The sequence below is a fragment of the Lepidochelys kempii genome, chromosome 5, assembly GCF_965140285.1.
Source record: "Lepidochelys kempii isolate rLepKem1 chromosome 5, rLepKem1.hap1, whole genome shotgun sequence".
In the NCBI taxonomy this organism is placed as follows: domain Eukaryota; kingdom Metazoa; phylum Chordata; order Testudines; family Cheloniidae; genus Lepidochelys; species Lepidochelys kempii.
In genome coordinates this window covers 41,700,000-41,715,734 of record NC_136384.1, presented here as the reverse complement: position 1 = coordinate 41,715,734, position 15,735 = coordinate 41,700,000, and the positions used below count along the sequence as shown (strand labels likewise).

The 15,735-nt window shown below is 42.6% G+C and overlaps 1 protein-coding gene across 2 annotated transcripts in view; it reads right to left on the bottom strand.

Annotated features, from left to right (window-relative positions):
- Nucleotides 1-13,260: 13,260 nt before the first annotated feature.
- The window catches only part of CWC27 (CWC27 spliceosome associated cyclophilin), a 229,332-nt gene continuing 226,857 nt past the window's right edge, over nucleotides 13,261-15,735 (bottom strand). For both annotated transcript variants that reach the window (XM_073344051.2, XM_073344052.2), the window contains one exon: nucleotides 13,261-13,539. In XM_073344051.2, the coding sequence (XP_073200152.2) occupies nucleotides 13,377-13,539 (163 nt within the window). In that variant the 3' untranslated portion in view covers nucleotides 13,261-13,376. The remainder of the gene's footprint in view (nucleotides 13,540-15,735) is intronic.

Below are 15,735 nucleotides of genomic sequence, written 5' to 3'. Positions count from 1 at the left end.
CTGCCCCCTCAGAGGTCTCAAACATGAGCCATGACATCCCACCATTGCACCAGCACCCTGCTGTTCATAAGTGTCTGGAGTCTGATGCTGTCCAGGCCCTCTGCTGAACCTGTGATCCCTCTGAACCTCTGGAGGTGCTTGCCAGCTGGAGCGCAGGAAGTAAAATTGCTGTACCACATGCATGGATTCTATGGGAATGGGAGCAAACCCCTGGCCATGCAGCATCTCTTCCAGTTCTATGCTGTCGGCAACTCCTCGGGTTGCCTCGGGAAAGCGTTGCCAATTGCATGCAGAGTGCCGCCGGGGAATCACTCAAGTTTTGTTATGAAACTAAGACCACACCAGACACTGTCCCATTCTTCTGTAAGCCATTGTGGTCTCGAAAGGGACGTACACCATCAAATGCAACCAGTGACAGCCTCCCGGGTGGCGGAAGGTGCAGGATAGTCCTGGTTTCCTTCGCTGTTTAGGGAGCAACCATGCCCCTACATGTCATCATTGTCGTCGGAACCCGGACACCTTCGTTACCCAGAGATGAACTGCAGCTGTCTCTGATCATGCCAGCAGGCAAGAGTATCACCCGGTTCCTTGTAAACTGGGAACCACTGAACTGGACTTTAGCTGGACTTTAGCCAGACTCAGCTAAGACCCCAGCACCTAATGGCAAACTGGTCATGGGACCCCCTCACAGGGCAGTGGAGCATCGTTGGTCCCCGGACTGCAGGCGTAGATCCCCATCTCCATGGCCTAGGAACCCGCCATCGCACCCTCGGTCTCTGATCAGAAGGCTCACATCCCCGACACCGCACTCTCCCCCTACAAGGCAAGGGACATCAGAATCAAGGAACTGGTCCCCATCCCCCTGCCAAATATCACTGCAGCGCATGTCACCTTTGCCTACATGGCCTCCCAGATGTTGGTCCCCACCGGGGTGGGATTGCTTTCTATAACGGCACCAGTCTCCACCTCCCCAGTACTGACCCTTGCCCTTGTCTCACCAGTTGCCGACCAGGGTCAGTCAGCAGACTCAGGCCTCTATGGCTCCTCCCTGGTCGTGGGAAGGGCAATGATCCATATCGGACCAGGAGTTCAACCCCTCGCCAAGGAGGGGTGATTCACCGCCGACACGCAAGACTGGTACGGCACCTGCAGCGGCGATATGGCAGCAGGGACAGTTGCCTGCTCAGTGGCCATACTGGAACCCGTGGGGCATGCCAGTAATGCTGGTCCCGTATTCCCACCAGTCATCCCTGGCTGCCTCAGATGAACCACTCCCGGCACCACCGGCACCAGAGTCGGAACACAGTACCGAAACTGACATGGGGGCAGTGCAGCAGACTCCAACACCCAAGGAGCTGTCCCCAGAGAGGGAAGGGGAACCCCCTGGCGGTGGAATTGTCGTCGTTGTCTCTGGATGAAGCTGTGGTGGATCCCTCCCTGACGGGCAGTCCCCCAACGACTTCAAGGAGCACCAGCCCCTCCTTACAAGGTGGCTACCAATTTAAAATTAAAAATAGAGGAGTACAACAACTTCTTTAATGTTATAGCCTTCTCCACCCCGGCCTGGGTCGTGCTGCCCATCCACCCAGGAGTCCTTAAGATTGCCAAATCGCTGTGGCAGACCCCCTCTTCCGTTCCGCCTACTTCTAAGAAGGCGGAAAAGAAGTACTATGTCCCCTGCAAAAGGGTTTGAATATTTGTACACACACCCTCCAGTGGCATCACTGGTTTTATCCACTATTAATGAAAGGGACAGGCAGGGCCAAGTCAGTGGCATGCTGAAAAACAAAGATGCCAAGAGACTGGACTTGTAAGGCAGAAAATTTTATTCAACAGCCAGACTGCAATTTTGGGTGTTGATTTTTTTTTTCAGGGGGGCCACAGCTCTCTGTCATATCTTTTCTAAAAGGTCTTGATGCCTAGGCAATTCTTAAATAGTAATAAGAGGAGGTTACTTACCTGTAACTGGAGGTTCTTTGAGATGTATGGTCCTTATCTGTATTCCACCCTCTCACCACCGCTCACATGTGCCTGCGATTGTTGAGCCACATGGCGGCCTGCACCTACATGGTCCGATACGCGCAGCTCTATCTCAGGCCCCTGCAGGCATGGCTGGCATCGGTCTACATCCCCAACAGATACCGAACTACCTACTATCATCACTCACATGGTGGTAGAATCCTGCATCAGTGTTGGAGGGAGTTCCCTTCGTCTCCGATACCTTGGACCTCGGGTGGAGAGCCCACCTGGGTGATTTCAGCACTCAAGGTCGTTAGTCGAGTCACGATTGATCCCTACACATCAATGTCAGGGAGCTCAGTGTGGTTCACCTGGCCTGCCAAGCCTTCCTACCTCATATAAAAAGCAGGGTGGTCCAGGTCCTGACAGACAATACAGCAGCTATGTTCTATATCAACAAGCAAGGCAAAGCCAGATTGTCTGCCCTTTTCCAAAAAGCCCTCAGGCTTTGGGACTTCTGTGTACAATATGACATCCATCTTGTAGCCACATAACTCCCTCGGGCCAGGAACTCTTTGGCAGATCACCTCAGCAGGATCTTCTTCTCGCCACAAGTGGTCCCTCCATCCAAAAGTAGTCAGCATCATCTTCCAGAGGTGGGGGGCTCCCCCCGTGGACCTGTTCGCATCCAGGCAGAAAAGGAAATGTCATGTTTTCTCCTTGATTTGCCTCAACAGAGACTCCGTTGGATGCTTTTCTGCTCCGGTCGGGAGTGCTGTTGTATGCTTTCCCCCCAGTGCCATTCATTCACAGAATTCTCATGAAGATCAAGCCGGACAGGGTGAAGGTGATCCTCATAGCACCAGCTTGGCTGCACCAGCACTGGTACGGCACACTGCTGGACTTCTCAGTTGCTGCTCTGTTATAGCTACTGCTCAGGCCGGACCTGCTGTCCCAAAACTACAGCAGTCTTGTGCATCTGAACCTGGCGGTGCTGCACCTGATGGTTTGATTGTTGCATGGTTAAATGCAGAGGAGCAGGAGTACTTGTCCGGTGTCCAACAGGTTCTGTTGGGCAGCAGAAAACCCTCCACCAGAGCAACCTACCTGGCCAAATGAAAGTGGTTCGCTTGTTGGACCTCGGATACAGGCATTCGGCCCGAGCGGGTCTCGTTGCAGTTAATCCTGGACTACCTTTTGCATCTCAAGCTCCAAGGCCAATCTCTTTTATCTATCATGGTCCACTTGGCCGCTATCTCGGCTCTCCATCCACCGCTGAGAGTAGGTCAGTTTTTGCCCAGGACATGACTGCCAGGTTCCTCAAGGGCCTCGAGCACCTCTACCCACACATCAGAGGCCCTGTCCCTCCATGGGACCTGAATCCTCTTCTGTCATGGCTCACAGGACCCACCTTCAAGCCTCTGGCTTCCTGCTCTCTCCTTCTTTCCTGGAAGGTCATGTTCTTGGTTGCAATAACATCTGCCTGCCGGGTCTCTGAGATTAGGGTGCTACCTTGGAACTGCCCTATATGGTCTTTTATAAAGACAAAGTCCAGCTGTGGCCACACCCAGCTTTTCTGCTCACGGTGGTCTCACAGTTTTATATGGGCCAGGACATTTACTTACCTGTCTTTTTTCCAAAGCTGCATAAGTCAGAGGACGAATGTAGGTTACATTCCCTAGACATCAGGAGGGCGCTAGCATTCTACACTGAAAGGACCAAACCATTCCACAAGTCAACGCAGTTGTTCGTTGTGGTGGCCAACAGGGTGAATGGTTGTCCAGTGTCTGCTCAAAGAATTTCTTCTTGGATCACTGCCTGAATTCGCTGCTGCTACGATCAGGCAAAGGTGCCCCCTCCGGCGATCATAACCACCCATTCAACCATGGCGCAAGCCTCTTTGGCAGCTTTCCTAGCCCAAATGCCTATCCAGGACATCTGTAGAGCGACCACCTGGTTGTCAGTCCACACATTCCTATCCCATTACACACCCAGCAGGCCCGTGACAATGCTGGCTTTGGTAGAGCAGTGCTGCAAGCTGCAAGACTGTGAACTCTGAGCCCCTCCTCCGAGGCTAGTTTGTGAGTCACCTAGAATGGAATCGACGAGCAAACACTCAAAGAAGAAAAAATGGTTACTTACCTTCTCATAACTGTTGTTCTTTGAGATGTGTTTCTCCTGTCCATTCCATTACCCGCCCTCCTACCCCTATGTCGGAGTTGCCGGGAAGAAGGAACTGAGAGGGCATGGGGTCAGTGGCACCTGATATGGCAGCACATGAACTTGGCACTTAAGGGAGCGCCAGAGCCGACCCTACGGATACCGCTAAGGCAAAAATCTCCAACGACTGTGCACGTTGGTGCGCACATGCCTAGAATGGAATGGACATGAGCAACACATCTCAAAGAACAACAGTTATGAAAACTAAGACCATTTTTTTCTGCAGCCTTTCAGAAGAGTTCACCCTTGGTGCAGCTGAAGAGACGCTTCCCCTTTTCCCATCTGTGAATGAATGAATTGAAATATAGATATCAAATATTAAGATACTATATTATGTTCCAGATACAGTAGTAAAAAAAAAATAGGGAACCATACTGAATAAATTATTGTGATTAAATGAAGTTTTATGTGTGAAGGGGAAGAAGTCAACTGTAAGTGATGCAATTTTGTGCAAAAAAGCATAAACTTTAATGACAAGGTTTACCTCATGGACAGTCTTGGTGGGGAAAAAAAGGGGTTTCATTCCCATTGATTTATTTTAGTTTAGCAATAAAATGAAAAATTAAGGCTAATATTTGCAATCAAGCATGATTATGTTAAGTTAGTGAAATACACCTGTACTGAAAGAAGCAGTAAATAAAAGGGACTGAAACCAATGGTGTGTTATAAGGACATTTAACAGCAGAGTTGAATAATAATGTTGAATAGTGCACAGACACAGCTCAGCCATGTGTAACTAAGGTCCCACTATTGTTATTAAAATAAGAACACAATGAAAGGTTTATACAGCTGTTCTGGCCTGCTGGAGAACAACAGTTCTTGAAGTGACTTTGTGTTGTTTAATGGACTGTTAAAACAAGTTCAAAGATCATAACAGAATATTGAGGGACTTTGTATAAACTATGTGAACTTTAAACTGGACATCTCAGCAGCTAGCTAAGTGTTGATGCAGAAATTGCACAACATGCTTGCTGAAGTTTCAAAGCTGGCAATGGGATGCACTGCAAGGAGTCCCCATGAAAAGTGATTTGTGGAAGTAAGTTGCTGACCAGCGCCAACAACCTTGATCTTAGTGAATGTCTGAACATGGTACTACCAACAGCTATGACCCAAGTTGTCTTACACAAACTGTTCTGACAAGATATGTTGCACAAAGAGACTGTAATATTTGAACTCGGAGGTGATGGCATGTTCTCTGATTGGACGGTGAGAGGGGACAGCTCTCAATTTGGTTGGCCATTTCAAATCTGTAATCAGATGGCGATTCATATTTTGACAATCCACACCAGCATCCCCAAGAAGAGGAACCAGGTTGGATCAACCAGCAGAAATTACCCTCTGGGAATTCTGTGCCACTGCACATGTGCAGAATTCATGTGCCATGCAGAATTTTTTTTCTCCGCAGAAAATACATTCTACCGGAAAGGTGCTGCAGTTATCCCATTTTCCCACCAGCGGCTGCTGTGGTGTTAGTGGGGCCCATCCCCGCTGTGGATAGGGAAGAGAAGAGGCTGCCTTTCTCACAGTACCCTGCCTCTGGGCCAGGTCAGGCAGCATGGGATATGGAGGGACAGACAGCGTGGGGCACATGGGACTTCTGGGGGGGTCACAGACTGGGCTTCAGAAGGGCTAGTGTTGGGGTGGGGGGACAGAGGAGGTGGGGCTGAATGGGAGTGGGGGAGGCTGAGTGGGGGTGCAGGCATGGGGATAGAGGTCAGCCAGGTGCATGCTGGAGGCTGCCTAACAATCTTTCCCTCCCTCCCCCCCGAAAAACCCTATTCCATACTTTTCCCACCCACACCCAACAACCCCCCAAGTTCACACCCAGGCTCCTTCACAGCAATTACTTACTGCTCTTTCAGCTCCCCGTTACACCTGACTCCCCCAAATCTTTGCACTGCTTCTGACTGGTGCGGGAAATATGTCTCTTTATTGTAGTTCAAATCAATTACTCAAGAGTTCTGTATTACTATGCCTAGCAAGGAATCTATTTGTCAGAAAACATTTCCTGAATCTTTTTTGTTGTCTGTGTTGTTACATAGTTGCTGACAGATATTTTGAAATAAATTACCAAAATAATTGAAACTGGTGTGATTAAATTGTGTTATGTTGACAAACAGAATTTTAAAATTTTGTGCAGGGAATTTTTAGTTGTTTGGTACAGAATTCTCCCAGAAGTAAGAAATGGGATTAAAAAAGCCTGTCTCTTTCATCACATCACTTCCCCAAGGCCAACACACCTGGAGGGAGAAGACTGAGGTCCTGGGCCAGCCACCTGGGAGCCTACCTGGTGATATCACGTATCTATCTCTGACAGGCACCTTTCACTACCTCTTTGTCTTTTCCAGCAATTTAGGTTGCCCACTAGCACATCATAAAAAGATAACAGTCGTGTCTGTCCTTTGCTCCATCTGTGTTTGCAGTGTCAACTCCTGCTATGAACCGTAACTGAGCAGAAAGCCGATGGCTGAGCAAAGATCTAGAGATAAGTAACAAGACTTTTTCTTGCATGATGACTCAAATCAGTCAATGACTACTTTTTGAAACTGAGTAGTTAATTAGTAAGGAAGTATGCATGCTTGTGTAGGTGCTTTAAAAATTGTCACAGTTACAGTGTGCCAAATCAAAATTGTTGTAAAGTAACCTCAAATCTAAACACGTTACAGTGTTAACTAAAATGGTTAAACACTGTAGCATAGTTAATGGTTTCATTTTGCCTTTCAGATTCTAGGTGTTTCCAGACATAAACTAGACCAACTGTGCAATCCTCTTGACCTGCACTCAGCCTATGCATTTTGTTATAAATTTAGGTGGTTCTCAGTTAGGAGTGTTAATCAGATCCTGGGGCTAATATAATTTTTGGGAAGTAGGTTAAATAGTAGACTACTACAGATCCATTAGGAAGGAGACCTTGGTGAATTGGTGTGTAAGTAATAGACCAAATTGTCTTATGCTTTGATTATTTTTCCTCTATTGTAAGCAACAGCAGAATTGATGAGCAGTTGGTGCATGTGAGGCCCTATTCTGAGGGACTCCCTTAGTCAAAATTCTTAATAAAGTCACCTTCTCAGGATAGTGGTTGAGTATAGGTGTTATTTTCTATTGTGATTGTGGTGTTTGAGTCTTAAAATCTAGATGGTTATCGCATCAACCAACTTTCTAGTTTGTTCTCAAAATCATAGTCCAGTACTATTTTGGCCTTGTTATATCTTATACACTATCAGTTGCTGTTGTTAAAGATAGTTAATACAACACTCTAAAATTAAAGTCAACCTCCAAGTTCTTTTAATTAAGCAGTCAAAATCCAAACAACCTTAAGAAAGGTGGTCTGGGTAATCAGTTAAGCAGTTTGCGTAACTAAGGTTTACTTTATGCCCTAGCGTTCTTACAAGCGTCTTCACAAAGTACCTAGCAGTAGTACAGCACATCTGGAGGCTTGCCTACGCTTGAAATGCTGCCCCTGCAGGTGCTCTGCTGTAGCGCTTCAGTGCAGACACTCACTATAGCGATGGGCGGGGCTTGTCCATCAGTGTAGCTAATCCACATCCCCAAGAAGCAGTAACTAGGCCCCTGGAAGAATTCCTCCATTGACATATTGCTGCCTACCTGGGTGGTTAGGTCAGCTTAACTACATCATGCAGGGGTTTGGATTTTCCACACCACAGACTGATGTAGTCAGGTTGACCTAACTTCATTGCAGACCAGGCCTTATAAGAAAAGATGTTCATTACCTGGGCAATTGGCTGATCAAATGCAGATCACAGCAGGAGGTGGCAGCAAGCCTTGACTATGCCCTCTCCCTGTTCTCTCAGCTGGGCCTCCTGGTGATGTACTTGATGATTAACTGTTCTGTTCATTCCCCCTGGCACACCTCACATTGGCCATTGTTGGAAGACAGGATACTGAGCTAGATGGATCTTTGGTCTGATCCAGTATGGCTGTTCTTATGCTCTTATGTAAAAATGATCTTATCCCACTGAAGATCAATAGAGTTCATAGGAGACCTGATCAACTCCAGGACAATGAGAATGTATCCTCCTGAAGACAGGTCCCTGTTGATGCAATTGCTAGTGCTCAGGATAGAATCAAACCTGACAACAATGTTATGGATGTGTCTTGGACTACTAGGCCATATGTTGGTGGGCATGTATGTGGTACCATTTACCTGACTTCACCTGAAACTATTCCAGTTCTGGCCCAGATCTCTTTTTTCGCTGGCAAAACATCAAATGAGCAAGAAGGTCATGATTCCAACTCACATCATTGCAGAACTGAAATGATGCTGAGATGGTGGAATGAACTGATAAAGGTTTATGGAATACTATTTTCTGCCCCCTTCCTGACAAGGACTTCGATCACAGGTGTGTCAGACAGGTCGGGGAGCCTACTTGGACCACTTACAGAGTGGCAAGGGACTGAGTCACTAGAAGACATGAAGTTCCACCTCAACATCCTGAGGTCCATTATACAGCTGATATTCCTTTATTGGGATACCCTGTGATATACTTGTTCGCTGTCAAGTGTTAGAAGGAGTGTGAGCTCAAATTTGCTAATGGATGCTTCCTTCTGCAGTGGTCCCAAACCTCCTATATGACTTTTCACTGATTTTTCCCCTTATCCCAAGGGTAATTTCCAAAATCAGAAGAGCCAAAGCCACGATGATTCTCATTACACCATACTGGCTGAAGTAGTTTTGGCTGACTGACCTGCTACAGGTATTCATTCAGCTGCTGATCCAGCTCCCAGACTGCCTGGACCTGCTCTCCTAAAACAGGGGCCAGATACTCTCTCTAGACCCAAAGTCACTGTCGCAGACAGCATGGCTCTTGGTTGATTAAGGACCAGGGATGAGAACTGCACCTTTCAGGTTCAGAAAATCCTGAGAGAGAGCAGGAAACATTGACCAAAAAGATACATTCATCTAAATGGAAGAGGTCTTTGATATAGGCAGCGCAACATGGCTCGGACCCTGTCCGGCCCTCTGTATTGAAGATCTTTGTCTGTTCATTGCTCTTGAAACAGTCTGGCCTTTCACTCATTTATGTTCGGTCCACCTTGCAGAAATTCCAGCTTGTCATCCATTGGCAGTTATGCTCAGTTGTTTCTCACTCCACTGTATTAAAGTTCCTCAAAGGACTATTATTACATACTTACTCACTGGTTGGAGATGCTGGGACCTCAGCCTAGTCCTCTTAAGGTTCATGGAGCCTCCCCTTAAACCTCCCTCAAAATGCTCTTTGCAACACCTCACTTTTAACACTGTCTTCCTTGTGGCTATCGCTTTGGCCAGAAGAGTGAGTGAGCTTCAGGAACTTATGGATGAACTCCTTACACGTCATTTCATAGAGATAAGGTGGTCCTAAGACCTTACCTGAAATTCATCCCCCAGATAAGTTTCATCAAATCTATCAGCCTAACTGTCATCTTTCTGAAATCATTTGGCACATACAGAAAAGAAACTGCACACACTTGATGTGCCCGGGACTTTGCTTTATTATATTGACAGGACCAAACTGCTCAGACTGTTTCTGACTTCTATGTTTCTCTATCCCTGCGGCCCGCACCACTTCCTGCAGCTCCCGTTGGCCGGGAACGGCAAACCGCGGCCACTGGGAGCTGCTGGGGGCATGCCTCCGGACGGTCAATGTAAACAAACTGTCTCACAGCCCGCCAGTGGATTACCCTGATGGGCTGCGTGTCGAAGGTTGCCGACCCTTGGACTACAATATTTTGAAAAAAAAGTTACTGTAGTGTGACAGTTTTCACTGTAAATAGCAAATTGTTATTGATTTACAAAGCTATATTAAATGTTACTTTTCGTAAAAATAGTGTTCACTATATTGTATAGTTCTTTTACAATCATCATAGTTACCTTACAAGCTTCAAACTATGTCCCTGATGCTCCCACTAGATCCACATGGGTAGAATTCAATGTGGTTCCTCACAGGAGCAGATTCAGTTGCAAAATTAGGGCCTATATCCATTCTGTTCACAGTATCAATGATGGGTAAGTCCTTAGGCAGTTAAATTACTTTCCCACATTTTTATATGCAGATTATTGTAACCATCTGCAAAGCGTCTGAGGATAATAAAACTCTAAATGATTTTTGTTGTGGCTCCTGCACTATGGAAAAATCTACCACAAAAAAAATATTTATTTGGCCTATACCATGAACATAATTTTTGGTGAGATTGTTATTGACTATAATATATATTAATGTCATGATCTTAGCCAATATTTAAAAAATAGTAAAGGAATACTGTCCAAGAGATGTAGAAGGAGACCAGACTTCTATCTCAGCTCAATAGAGAAGAAATTATCTCTGGGTAAGAGTCTCCTTTTGGCTTTCAATAAAGGCCTGTAGCATACTTTCATGATCACTAGAAGACTGTTGCCTTATGGCAATAAAAAAGTTAGTGTATACATCCCTTCCTTGTTTGACTCAGTAGTGATTATGGGATAATTTACAGTCTTATTAATTCTTTTTAGAATTGGTGACAAAGTTCAAAAAGATTGACTTAATATATGTAAACTGTCTGAAAGAAAATCCAATATTACCAGTGGAATTTAATTCAAAGTGAATAAAGCAAAAAATCACCTTAGAACAAGGTGAATTGATAATATAATTAAATGTTCTAACATGTTTTAAAAGTCTAGTGTAGACAAGGCACTGTATACTTCAACATGATATAACTGCTCAAGTTTAAAATCTAGGCTCCCCAGTAGGCTTTAGCTTGATCAGTTTAGCACATATTAAAAGCAGAATGCCTTAACTGTATTAGATTGTTAAAACTAGTTACTAATATGTATTAGTTAACACATTCTACCATCATACCTTTTATCTTAGTCTAGACAAGGCCTAAGAGGTCCTGGTGCCATCTCTGAGTAAAATAGATGCCCCAGATGAGGCTATTAGGGGTGGAATGGACAAAAGAACAGAGGCTCAGGATTTGCAGGCCTATAGGAGGGAATAGCCATTGTAGTATTGCAGCGTTCTCCCTGTGGGATAATGTTAGCATGTACTCTTCCGCCCATGTAGTTTTCCATACAAAACTCAATTACGTTGAGGAGTGAATTTCACCCTTTCATCCTAAGTACATATAGTTGGCTGACAGTGATCTCTGTTTTGCTATTTAATGCTTTTATTTAAAGCTATAGTCTGCAGGAACTTTATTCATTGTAAACAGATGCCTGTGTGCATGTCCATTCTTTTTCCATCTTAAGATATAACTTGCTTCTTAATTCCAGAGATTTGACTGTTCACAAGTTATGACACTATAAAGAAGGCCACTGAAACTGATTTCATTTAAAATAGTGTAATATCAATTCTTCCAGCTGAATCAAATGTGTATAAACAATTTGGATAAGTATTAATCAAACAGTTATTTATTTCAATAATGTAATTTTTTTTATTTATAATTATTTTCAGTACCCACTTCATTAGCAAGAGGATGTCAGCTTAGTTCTTTTCCCCCTGTGGAATGAAAGGATTTGATAATCATTTTTACAAATGATTGTTCTAAAACTTTCTATTGGCTCTCCTAGGAAAGCAATAAATAAATAGACGTGACTCAGTATGTGACTGTGGATGGAAAATTGTTCTCTGCTTTCTGGTAAGTAGTAACGACAGCCCACCAGAAAATTATTTACAGATTCTGAAGCAGATCACAAAGAACTTTGACTCACTTTTTTTTTTTGGTGAATGACAACATTAAGAATGTAACCCCTCTTAACTCTGCTACACCCTGCTAGAATATAATTCACTCAGAACAAGAGGAGGACATTGACAGCCTTCTCCAGGAACTTGTTTCACACCTACAAGTTTTTTTCTTCTTATCTCAGAGATTACATAGCACATTTAAGCAATATTTTGCATTAATCTAACCTCTGCCATTTGGACCACATTAACACACCAAGACAGGTTTATGTACCTCACACGTCAGACCCTATCAAGAAACTTGGTAGTGGCGTTTTGATAAGGACACTATACCCTCCTGAACTTGTTCTAAAAACGACAGCAGCAAAACACTCATCTACTCTTACTTTTTAGTGACCTTGTTGTCCCCTTATTTAGTTGTGTTACCAACTGCTTTATTGTATGTGTATGTAGCTTAGAAATTTATACAACCAAAAATGCCATATTCTCTGGGATTTCAGATATATTTTTCTTTTGTACACGCTTCCATTATGTGCTAGAGAAATCTGAGTAATGTACAGTTATTTAAATTTGCAGCTTCCTCTGGTGGCTTTAAGGTCACTGCATGCTAGATGTAAAGTCTTTAATAACAAGAGTCTGAGATTAGTTTCGCAATTTCTGTGTCTCAATATTGAGATAAATAAATAAACCTGCAATACTGACAAATCAGTAGAGAAGATGAAATTAGAGGAAGGGTACTTTGTAATAACGACTCTTATTCTGGGAGTCTAAGCTTCTTATAAACATGTGATTTAAATTATTGCTCTTTTTTCCATATTAATTGCTATTTAAATTTGGATTCTAAAATGTTCTCAAGCTTGTGAAATAACATTTCCAAACTTGTAGATTATCATGTCTTTCCAAGTAATTTTTTGGATATGTTTCTCAAGATGAAGAAAATTTAACCACACCCTCAAATTAAATTTTGATTGAGTTTCAAGAGAGCTGGGAACATTGTACACTTTGTGCTGGAAGTCTGGAATTTTTAAATCTATCTTCTGAACTTCGTGATACAATGAAGAACCCAATTTCTTAACTAAGCAAAAAAATCAATCATCTGTAAATGGATTTAATCCTACCATTTAAAAAAAATTAAATCTTAAAAAGCCTGTACAGCTGGTGGGAATATTTTTTTTTCATTCCTTAACCTTTTCATTTTGGCAAATATCTTTCCTTCACTGTCTTGAAAACATACCTTCTGATTCTATTCTCAATATTTAATTGCTATACATTGATTTAAATGATGACCAAAACTATTATATATTTATTCAGATTTCAAAAATGTTTAAAGAGAGCTTGGATTATGCACTGAGAGCACTTGCTTATTTTACTGCACAATTCATAAAACAAAGACGATAGCTGTATTTCAAAATCAGACAACAGGTTCTTGAGAGATTCCTTTTCACACTTGTTAAGTGATATTTTTAGGAACCACAGCTATTAAAGGGCCAATGCTTTATTACACTTTCCAAGACAGCTCTAGATAGCTTTACATTCATTTCATCTCCTTTCTTTTTTCTCCCGCATTATCTTTTTGCTTTGTTCTCTTCTCCTCTTATTTACAGGATTCCGAGGATCATAGATTTCAAAAGTGTCTTCATCCTGCATGCTTGCATCTTTCACTTTTCTGCTTCTGTCCTCAAACTGAAGTACATGTGACAACCTAAAAAAACCCAAACAAATCATAGTTCAAACTTGCTGAGTGAAAGAAGAAGTGACATTAGAAATGGTAATTACAATATCCCTGGCAAAATGTACTGTTGTGAGATGGTCAGAAAATGCAAAAATGAGTTTACTACTACTTTATATTCCAGGGTAACCACTTTTATTTTCAAATTTAAATGTTCTCATATCAATGTTGTCTGATGGTCTTTTATTTCTAGTATTGAGTTCTTTTGTCTTGTTTCTATTTGATGCACCTTCCGAGATGAGTTAAATATAATCTTTCCAGAAACTGAGAGTGTTTTTCAAGTTTTCCTATTAGTCACTATGGACTTTCCTTTTAATGCCTATGGTCAGCATGATTATAAGTCTATTTCTATTTTTGCATTGAAAACTCCTACAGTACATTCAGGGAATGCATTCTACAGGATCGCAACCTTTAAGATTAAACAGGGAATGCATCAGTCCTCCTGTTCCACTTTAAACTGAACATGCTTTCTCATTCATAAATAGGCTTGGAAGGCTTAGATTTTTATTGGTAAATGTTGGTAAACCCAGATTTCACCATACAGACAAACCCATGACAAAATGTTTCCATTGATAATCAAAATTTACCAATAGACAAAGTCAGAAAAATGCTGCTTGAGAACTTAGGGTTTGATTTAAGAATATTTATTCTGTGTATTATGATGTGATTTTGACAGTTTGTATTTTAATGCTTATAAAGCTTTAACTTTTTGCATCTCAACATCTATGGTCATTAAATAAATATTATCTGACTCCCTTAATTTCTCACAACCATGAAAACTTAAATGATAAAATTGAAAAAATGCTTATATAAAATGGATATTACCTGTCAAAATTATAAAACATAAAAACTGAATTCTGCCAAGCCTTTTCTTAGATTAAACTCTAATGCTGCTCTTCAAGCCAACTTTTTCTTTCTACTGTTGATTTGAAATCTTGACCATACTGGTAGTTCTCCATTTAATAACATTCCCAATGGTCTGAAACTATCAGCATGTTCTGGAGTCATTGGTATCTTGTTGGCATACTCAGGGGCAGGAAAGCCTGGAGTCGATCAACTCTGATGTTATTAGTAGGTGTCACTGAAGTGGGAATTAGTATGGAAGATGTCAGAAAACATGAAATTTTAGGCTAGCCAAAATAGAATCTTAAAGGGAATATAGTTCAATTGTTTTACTCTACTGAAAAAAGACAAAACAAACCGGGCATACGTACAGGTTTACCAGTTGTAAAACAATGTTCTTCACTGACAAGTCAGATACTTTTCTACCTCACAACATGCTGAACTGGATGCCATTTGACTTTATATACTTAAGCGTGCCTATTGATTGTAACATTTTAGATGAAGCCTCCCCCCCCACCACTCCATTAATTTCTACTTCCACTCAGAAGAGAGAATTTCTATGCAAAACTGCTATTTTTGAATCGGTACAAAAGACAACTTTAAAATTTGAAAGTTCCATACAAAAGGTGACAATTTTCATTTGCATTCAATGTATAAGAATGAATATAACAGTGGAGTACACTTAAATCTGATATATAAATGTTGTGTTCCACTTCCTATCTGTGGATCCAGTTGTGCAACCACTATTAGTTCACACTTCTGTGAGTAGTCTCATTGAAGTTTTCGGGCTCTACTGGCAGTAGCAAGAACTACACTTAAAAATAATGGCTTGTCTGCATGGGCACTTTAGTCCATACTAACTTGTATTAGTGAGGATTGAAAAAGCCTGTGTACATATGATGCAAACCTTTAAAGCACACCCTCTCCCTAGTTGGTGCAAGTTCTGGAGCCCTGTTACCTAAGTGTACTAAGTTTGATGCGAATTAAGTTAGTGCAGATTATTGTTCGGTAGACAGAATGCTGCTGCAGACAACTTTGACAGTCCTCCAGCAGCTTTACAATAGTCCTCAAGCAGCTGCTTGGAGCTGTGGTGAGACCCTCGATAATCTAGCCATCTGGGGAGAAATGAGGGTGCAGGCAGCTTTTGTGGCCAGCCACCACAATAAGAAACTGTTAGAGGAAATCTTAAAACAGATAGTTGAAAAGGGTCACTACCGGGATGCCTCTCAGTGCTGTATAAAAACCAAACAGCTAAGGCAAACGTATAAAGACAGCAAGGATGATAGAAGAATATCCATTATTGGCCATTTGACCTGTCTGTTTTTT